Source organism: Triticum dicoccoides, chromosome 2B, assembly GCF_002162155.2.
Source record: "Triticum dicoccoides isolate Atlit2015 ecotype Zavitan chromosome 2B, WEW_v2.0, whole genome shotgun sequence".
Classification (NCBI taxonomy): domain Eukaryota; kingdom Viridiplantae; phylum Streptophyta; class Magnoliopsida; order Poales; family Poaceae; genus Triticum; species Triticum dicoccoides.
The window spans coordinates 24,002,383-24,012,095 of NC_041383.1; the positions used below are offsets into that span (position 1 = coordinate 24,002,383).

The following is a 9,713-nucleotide window of genomic DNA, read 5'->3' on the forward strand; positions in this document are numbered from 1 at the left end:
AAAACAATTTGCATGTCAGTCACCCCAAACAAACAAGGAGGGCATATCCCAACTGTTTCTAGCAATGCATCATCATATTTCTGGACATTTTGGAGATGGTTGGCTACACCTACCAAATACTTTATTTCAGTTTGCCAATATTCTTCATGTGCCATAACTCTATAAGTGCAGCTATGACTTCGAATCTCCCACTTTTCTCTGTTCGGAAACCAAAGATTCATTGGCTCAACTAGTGGCGAAATGGAAGAAAATGAAGGGGTGTGTGTGTGAAGAAAAAGCCACTTACTCTCAGTTTTTTTAGTTCGAATAAGGTTATAATTTTGGTACGAGGCTGGGCTGGATACTAGTAAAAATAGGATGGGGTCTCTAAACGTACTCGTATTTGATTGACGATTTCATAGAACAAGTTTTGTTGAAACTTGGTACAAAATTTAAAACTTTTCAAAAGGTATTTAAGAGTGATCTTGTTTTAGCGAACTCGTCACACAGAACATGAATATGCAAAGGAAACACGAATATGATTTTGGTTAAAAAGATGCAATAATTCAAATTTGGAATTCAAAAGAAAAAAAATGATAGGTGAGATGGGTGGAAGTGGAACATGCAATTTCTGACAAAAGCATGCATGCGACCCTAAAATATAATCAAGGGCTAAGCTATGCATGTACAAGAGATAAGCATGATAAAAAGAAGATAAGTATGCATGCACGAGAATCTCCGACAAGATCCGACGGCTCATAGATGCACGGGACCTCCCGTGTATAGGAGAAATGATTTGCTCTGTGTTGTTACTTGTGTGACTAATAAATGGTGTGTTTTCACCAAGCTACATTATCTTCGTGTACTTGGATTGTGCAGCTCTAGAATGCTAGCTTTTCCCAACTTGTGCTCACAACCTAGTTGATTTAATTCATGTTTGCTTATAACTAGATGGTGTTGGGTTTGCATCAACCTGGTGTTGTGTGTGATTGATGAACTCAAAATTCAGCTTGTGTTTGGTAGATGGAACAACAAATATTGTTGTGACGAGTTATGCATATTTACTCGGACAAGTTTTGAGTGGATAACCGGGTGCATACTAGTTTACTACTAATATGTTGAGCTAGATGGCACAAAAAAGAGAAAGAGACAAGCTAAGACTTAAGAAAAATCTGAAAGTAATTTAGCTTGGAGGTATGAACAAATAGATTGCCATGCAAATTTCAATTTAAATTTTCATGGCGGCTGACGAACAAAAAAGAAAGATAAATTATTTTATGAATATTGTTTATTTTTATTGGGCTGCACATTGACCCATTAATACTAAGAGCTGAATTTATTATTTTTATTTCCTGAGCTGTGTTTTCATTAAAAAAAACAGTTTCAAAATGGGCTCGATGATGTTATGACTTATGACCCAAGGCAAAAACTAGCTCCAGTACTGTCGGGCTATAAAATACTCGAAAATATTGCATGACTTGCTCAAAACGCAAACGAACGACAAGATGCAATCTGTGAAGGAGTTCGCCCCCGGCCGCTTCCCAAAGCTAGGCCGATGGTTCTGCATGGAGGCCGACGTCGACCAGCCCGCCGCCGCCGACGGTCTGCAGGCCTTCTCCCTCGGCCTGACATGCTATATTCAACATTTTTCAAATACTTCTTTAACATTTTCAATACTCATTCAATATTTTTCAAATACTTGTTCAATATTTTAAATTTATTGTTCAATATTTTCAAGTACTTATTCAATATTTTTCATATAATCGTTCAACATTTCTTTAACACCTATTCATCATTTTTTGAATACGTGTTCAACATTTTCAACACTTATTCAACAATTTTCAAATACTTGTTCAATATTTTTCAAATTCTTGTTCAACAACCTAGTTGATTTAATTCATGTTTGCTTATAACTAGATGGTGTTGGGTTTGCATCAACCTGGTGTTGTCTGTGATTGATGAACTCAAAATTCAGCTTGTGTTTGGTTGATGGAACAACAAATATTGTTGTGACGAGTTATGCATATTTACTCGGACAAGTTTTGAGTGGATAATCTGGTGCATACTATTTTACTACTAATATGTTGAGCTAGATGGCACAAAAAAGTGAAAGTGACAAGCTAAGACTTATGAAAAATCTGAAAGTAAATTAGCTTGGAGGTATGAACATATAGTTGACATGCAAATTTCAATTTAAAATTTCATGGCGGCTGAAGAACAAAAAAGAAAGATAAATTTTATGAATATTGTTTATTTTTATTGGGCTGCACATTGAGCCCATTAATACTAAGAGCTGAATTTATTATTTTTATTTCGACGAGGCGCCTAGGTGACTTCGTAAATTTTAAGATGACATGCCGGCTCAGTTTCTCGAAGGTGCTCATAAAGGTAGGGTGTGCGTGTGTGTTCATACGGGTGAGTGTATGCGTATATGTATGAGCGCTTGCGTCTGTACTGATGTTCAAAAAAAAGAGCTGAATTTATTATTTTTATTTCCTGAGCTGTGTTTTCATTAAAAAAATCAGTTTTAAAATGGGCTCGATGATGTTATGACTTACGTATGACTTGATCAAAACTTGATCAAAACGCAAACGAACCACAAGATGCAATCTGTGAAGGAGTTCGCACTCGGCCGCTTCCCAAAGCTAGGCCGATGGTTCTGCATGTAGGCCGACGTCCATCAGCCCACCGCCGGCAACGGCGTGCAGGCCTTCGCCCTCGGCCTGACAGGCTATATTTAACATTTTTCAAATACTTCTTCAACATTTTTAATACTTATTCACTATTTTAAAATTATTGTTCAACATTTTCCATATACTCATACAACATTTTTAATACCATCAACATTTCCAATACTTATTCAATATTTTTCAAATACTGGTTCAACATTTTTCAAATTCTTGTTCAACATTTTTTAATCCCTATTCAACATTTTTCAAATGTGTTTTTAGGTGAGTGTTTTTTGTAATATATGTACCTAGAATATTTAGAAGTATAAACAAAAGTAAAAAAGAAAAAACATGAAAAAAATTGAAACAAGAAACAGGTAGTTGCTTACCCGCATTTTCGTAAAGAAAAAAAATCAAAATGATGATATGACTTATGACCCAAGTCAAACTGGCTCTATAAAAAAGTAGCGCGTGCATGCCTTGATCAAAACACAAAGCATCGACGCAAGACAAGATGGAATCTGTGAAGGAGTTCGCTCTCCGCCGCTTCCCAAAGCTTGGCCAATGGTTCTACACCGAGGCCGATGCCGATCAGGCCGCTCCCGGCGATGGCCTGCAGGCTTTCTCCCTCGGCCTGAATAAGCGCCTCGCGCACGACGCCGGCAGGAGGAGCAACCTGGTCTTCTCTCCGCTGTCCGTCTACGCCGGGCTCTCGCTGGTAGCCGCGGGCGCCCGCGACCGCACCCTGGACGAGCTGCTCGCTGTCCTCGGCGCGCCCTCCCGGGACTTCCTCGCCGGCCACGTCCGCGCGCTGGCCGAGCAGGCTCTCACCGACCAGTCCAAGACCGGCGGCCCGCGCGTCAGCTTCGCCTGCGGCGTGTGGCATGACCGAACCATGCCCATCCGCCCCGCCTACCGCGATGCCGCCGAGTCCTTCAAGGCCGTCGCCCGCGCCGTCAACTTCCGCCAAAAGGTCAGTGCAACGCCATCTTCCCTTCTCTTCTCCCATGATAATGTGCATACGATCGGTCAATTAATGATCTGCATATGATGCTATGCTCCTTGTGCAGCCGGAGGAGGCTAGGGAGGAGATCAACGCATGGGTATCGGCATCGACGGACGGCCTCATCCCCTCCATCCTTAGCAGGGGTGCGCTGTCAGACCTCACCGACCTGGTGCTCGCCAACGCCATCTACTTCAAGGGCAAGTGGGTGAAGCCATTCGCCGGGTATCTCACCCAGGACGACAAGTTCCACCGCCTCGACGGCACCGCCGTCGATGCCCCCTTCATGTGCGGTCAAGGCAGGCACAACATCGCTTGCCACCATGGCTTCAAGGTGCTCCAGCTCCGCTACGAGGAAGGGCACGGCCCCTTGCTGCCCCAGCAGCCGGCTCTAGCTCCGACGGCGGCGCCGATCTACTCGATGTGCGTCTTCCTCCCGGATGCGCGCCGCGGGCTTTGGCGGCTCACCGACAAGATCGCGTGCAACCCTGACTTTCTGCGCAAGCACCTGCCGAGGGACACTGTCCTGGTCGGCGACTTCCGGTTGCCTAAATTCAAAGTCACCTTCGACATGACGATGAACGACGTTCTCCAGGAGATGGGGGTCAAGGAGGCGTTCGAGCTGGGGAAGGCCGACCTGTCCGACATGGCGGAGGACGGCGCAAGGAGGAAGCTGGCACTAGAGCAGGTGATCCACAGGGCCGTCATCGAGGTGAACGAGGAAGGCACCGAGGCGGCGGCCGCCACTTGCATGACGCGCCTTGGGTGCACACCGCACTCGCTGCCGCTTGCACCGTGTGTGGACTTCGTGGCTGACCATCCATTTGCCTTCTTCATCGTCGAGGAGGTGTCAGGCGCGATTCTGTTTGCGGGGCACGTCCTTGATCCCACCATCAAGTGATCGAGGGATTTTTTGATTTAGGGTCTGTAATGCTAACTCAGATTCTTTCCTTTTAACCAACCCCTGTTGCTTTTTCTAATCAACCACTAAGTTTACTGTTTAGGATCTGTAAAAAGGTTTTACTGTTTACGCTCTGTTCTGATCCAATTTGTCTTTTTTGCCGAGACCTGTTCGGATGCCCAATTGAGTTGAAATTTGGAGCGAATCTCACGCATCAAATTATCTACCACACATAAAAAATTAGATTTTTTTGAATTTGTCTAGCATTTGTTTTAATTTTTTTGTGAGCGGGAGCAGATGAGCCTGGGCACCGAGTTGGATTTCCGTTATATAGGACGCGGAGTTTCTGCAAACCGGATGGATTACATTAAGATTTGGAAGAAATTCATGCAAACACAATGAATTTTATATAAACCAGACGAAATTCATTACATTTCGGACATACTTCAGTTACAAGCGGAGCTCGTCCGACTCTGGACGTATAATTTCGAACATACTTTCGTTCTAAACCTAATTTAAATGATCGCAGGCACATGTTCCCCATGTCTGGCCATGAGCCGCGAGAACTGAAACTACGGCACTTTCCTTCGCCATCTCCAGTTCCACCCCGGCGCTCTCCAGTTCTGCCTGCCCAGTCTCCGCCGCCACAGCTTGAGTAACTAATAGACCAACGATTGTCAGCCCGCCAAGATTGGCTTCGGGCGGAGGGGAAGAGCAATGGCCTTCCTGAGACCCGAGCGGCGACGATCTATACCATGCACTACTGGCTGCCAGCGACGCACGCGGACGTGCCGACTTCGTGGTCGTGGCGGCGGTTGTAATTTTTATTACCTCTAGCATTCTTTATACTACCATGATTGATGAGTATATTCGGAATTTATCTTGAAAAAAGAAGAAGAAGGGACTGCTAAAAAACTTAAGTACTATTTTCTCAGTATGGAAAATACAAATTGAGTGACATTCATGTGGTCAACTTTTGAGACGTGTGTTTGCACCTGCAAGTTTACTAGTAACTAGAGATTGGAAAAAAAAAGTACACTCTCCGTGCAAAAAAGTACATCCTCCGACCCAAATGGGTGACATCTACACACTATTGTCTTCGTTGTGAACAATGGTTAGTTCAAAACTGCGCCATTTATTACGGATCAGAGGGAGTACACAATTGGTAGACATATTCACAATTGCCAATCTCGTGGCAAAAGCAAAATATTCAGAGTGGTAATTGTGATAATTATCAAAAGCTAAGAGTGGCAAAAATAAAATAAAATTATTTTGCTTTTGCCACAAAATGGCAATTGTGATAATTGTCAAAAACAAAGAGTGGCAAAAGTAAAATGTCAAAATCTAGAATGGCATAAGGAAAATTGGTAAAATAGTGGCAAAAACAAAATTTTCCCAAATTTCAAAGTGTATAAAGTTCTAATTAGCCCCACAAATCACAGCTTAATGCATTCCCCTGCGTACGTGTTCCATCATGCACGTACGTCAGGTCAGCGGCTCCGTTCCACCCGGCGCACGTCACACAAAGCTCCGCCACCGGCGTCACCGACCGGCCTCGCCGTGCACGACACGAGCAGTCCATCATCGTCTCGGCCCCGCCCGCGCCTCGTATCCGGGAGCCTGAGCACCACGTCGAAAACCCCGGCCCCGCGCCGCAGGTCCGCCGCGAGGCTATCCAGTACAGGCAGCCACACTCGGGTCCCCCGCGCCACCACGGTGACCCGCGTCGTCCTGCCCTTCTTGGCGTGGTCGCAAGCAGCTCGGCAGACCTGCGGCGCCCCCGCGCTGGCGAGCTGGAAGCCATGGTAGCTGACCTGCACCGTCGTGGCGAGGTCGTCGCACGCAAGCCCGATGGAGCTCCGGAAAGCGATGCTGAAGGTGAGGTTGACTGCGGCTCCATCGCCGGCCGGCGGTCAAGGCCGGAGACGCCGGAGATCACCACGGAGTAGTTCGGGTCCTCGTACGTGGCACAAAACCAGATCGCGGAGGCCACGATACAACACACCACTAGGATCATGACGATCTTGCAGGGAGTGATCTTGCAACGGGTGAAGCAATTGCCCGGCCGCCCTTCCGCCGCCCCGGGTGCCTCCGAAGGGCCTCCTACGTGAGGTGCACTCGTGTCCATCTCCGTTGCCGGATGAGGAGGCGCGTCCATCTCCAGGGGCGCCGTCGACACGATGATAATCTTCTGCTTCTCCCACGAGCTAGTCTGGTCCATATAGAAAGAGAGAGAATTATACTGTAGGTTCCTTTGGAAATAATGGACACCTTCCTTAATTTCAAAAGTACACTTTCCTCTTTCCTGAGAGATACTTAGATCAAATGCCGCGTCGAGGATTGATTGCTCCGTGTTGGGATCTACTCCTAGTAGTATACGAGAGACTGTTTCCGTGCGTGTTCGTGCTCTTGCGGTATTCATGCTCTTGCGGAACCAGGATAGGGAGAAAGACGTATATCTGTTCAAGGCTGTCCATACTCTGCTTGACATCTCGTAGTATGGGACAACAGAGAGTTACACTGCTTGGCTCTTACTGCCTCCGTTCCTAACAGGAGAAAAGGTGATTTTGATATGGAAATTGTTGTCTGAGTTTTTTCTAACTTTTATCTGATTTTTATTAATTTTTCTGTGCTGCACAAAAAAAATCTGTGCAACTCTAGTGAGAAATTGTTATTTTTAAACCAAGGGCCTGTGAGCAACTATAGCAGAGTTGTCATAAGTTGTCGATCTCCATAATAACCTTGTGTTTGGCAATTTTGGCTGAAAAGGGTGGTCTAGTAGAGTTGCCATCCCACACACCATCGGACAAATTTTGGAGGCCATCAAGCGTGCTAGTCTCATATTTGGTGGATGCGGGGGATATTTGTGCTAATTTTAAAATAATATTGGATTGGAAAATAATATTAAAATAACATCCGAGAACGGTTTTAAAATATGCTAATTTTAAAATAATATTAATGTTTTTTTAAATGTTCATGAACGGTTTTGGCACGAGCGACATTATCACCCTCATCCGAGAACGGTTTTGGCACGAGCGACATTATCCCCCTCATGTTACTCTTGTCGCCCACACTGTCGCCTCTCCTCCATCGTTGTATTTTCATCTGTGACCACTTCTGTCCATCCCTTGTCCATGCCGACGACGCAATGGACACCGCTTCGTTCCCCGCGCCCCAGTCCATGGATTTGATGATGGATCCATGACTTCCATGCTTGTTTCCCCTCTGACGGCTATCCGCCCTAGTCCGTAGGTTATTGCAGTAGGTTGTTTTGGTTTAGTTTATCTGCATTGACTTGGGTTTTAATTAATTGTGATCTCGGTGTATATTCACTCATGTATCCCGATGTGCTGTTGTTGGAGACAGTATTTGTTCTAAGAGCATATATAGTGGAGTTGTTCGTTCTGTGGTTGTGTAGTCCTTACACATTCGTTCTGTGAACCCCTTGAAAGCTCCTATTTACGTGGTGAAACCATCGAATTGCTGATATAACGCTTACATGTGTCGGCACGAAGTTCCCACTTGCTCAACTCGATTCCCTGCTCGGTTCGCTTGTTAGCTTTTCTTTTCACTCGCTCCACTGCTAGCTAAAATAAAATGTACTGTCATTTTCTTATGTGAAACACTTCGCAAAAACAAAAGATGCTAATTTTAAAATAATATTGGATTGGAAAATCTTCTTAATTAAAAAGACCATGAATCTTATAAAATGTTTCCAATTTTAAAAAATACACAAGATTTCCAGATAGTGTTCGCGAAATTGATAGAAGTTTGAAATTTTCAAAATGTTTATGAACTTTAAATACATTCCTGGATTTAAAAAATATTAATGTTTTTTTAAATGTTCATGAAGTTTAATATATGTGGGGGAATAAAATAAAACGAGAAAATCAATAAAAGAAAAAGGAAATCTGACTGGAAAAAAAAGGGGAAAAATCTAGAAATCAAAAGGAAAAGGCCACTAATAGGCGCCGACGCACCGGCCGAAACTTTCGGCCGGTCCGCTCACAATCGTTCGATGTGGCCTACTGTAGCCATCCGATCTGTCTTCCCCTTTGACCCATCTTCTTCCTTCACATCCCTCCCCCAGCCAAATCTTCCTCCCGGTCGCTGTTGTGCCTGCGCTCCCGGCGAGCTCGCCGCGGCTGGCAACAAATTGCCTCCTCCCCTCCCCTTCCCCCTCAAAAAAAAAACTGGACCCACTCCCTTCCCCCACGGACTCGCTCCGTCGGCGGCCACAGAGAAAACGCGAGAGCACCATCAAAACGCGGCTTGCCCTCACCATAGCAACCACCGCCGCTGCTTCAAACCAAATGGCCATGGTCAGAACCACGCGTTGCCGTGGTTTGCAGCACCCCCGTATCTCGTCGCCGGCGATCTCTCCTCGCACGTCACTAAGCTCGTAGCGCCCGTGGGGGTGGACAGCTGCTTCTAGCATCTGGTGTTGCTGGTTCCAGCATCTCCGAAACACGGTTGTAGCAAAAAAGATTCCGGCGTGGAAGGCTGTTCCTGCACCAGTGGTCATGGGCGTAGGAAAAATGCGTAGGAAAAATGTGACAACGGTTGTAGCTTTTTGCTATCTAGTTGCAGCAAAAAAGTGCCCACGTAATCCGCTCTTTGCACCGGCGTCATGGTTGTAGCAAAATGCGGCGCCCGTTGTAGCAAAAAGAGTGTGTGGTTCTAGCAAAAATAGCTCGCCGGTGCCGCCACCCTGTCCCCATCGTAGCAAAAAAGCTGACCGGTTGTATCTTTTGTAGTTGCTGGTTGTAGCAAAACACCACTCATAACCACCAAATGAAGAAGCCGATGTAGCAAAAAATGTGGCAAGTTCCAGCAAAAAATAAAGCTGGTTCCAGCCAAAAAACACATCGGTGGTGCGATGCACGTTTGGTTCCAGCAAAAATCACATGAAGAAAAAATCAAAAAAGAAGTACGTGTAGCAAAAAAAGTAGCAAGTTCCAGCAAAAATAAAGCTGGTTCCAGCACCCGACATAGCCGGTAGTAGCACCGGAGAACGCTGGTTCCGGTACTCGACGCAGCCGGGTTGCAGCTTGCCGTCGAGCTGGTTCCAGCATTGCTGCAGCCGGTGGTAGCACCGGGACTCGCTGGTTCCAGCACCGAATGCAGACGGTTGTAGCTTGGGTCGAAGCTGCCAATCGAC

At 45.7% G+C, this 9,713-nt stretch overlaps 1 protein-coding gene across 1 annotated transcript; it reads left to right on the plus strand.

Annotated features, from left to right (window-relative positions):
- The first annotated feature begins 3,162 nt into the window (after nucleotides 1-3,162).
- On the plus strand, nucleotides 3,163-4,552 carry LOC119366889 (serpin-Z2A-like). The gene is made up of 2 exons (XM_037632575.1): nucleotides 3,163-3,621; nucleotides 3,719-4,552. Exons 1-2 carry the CDS (start codon nucleotides 3,163-3,165, stop codon nucleotides 4,550-4,552), a joined length of 1,293 nt encoding a protein of 430 aa, XP_037488472.1.
- The last annotated feature ends 5,161 nt before the right edge of the window (nucleotides 4,553-9,713 follow it).

Bases quoted from the DNA above. Each gene is read 5' to 3' on its own strand.
- LOC119366889 (XM_037632575.1), top strand. From the start codon at position 3,163: ATGGAATCTGTGAAGGAGTTCGCTCTCCGCCGCTTCCCAAAGCTTGGC. The intron at 3,622-3,718 runs GTCAGTGCAACG...CTCCTTGTGCAG, and splicing joins CCGTCAACTTCCGCCAAAAG to CCGGAGGAGGCTAGGGAGGA.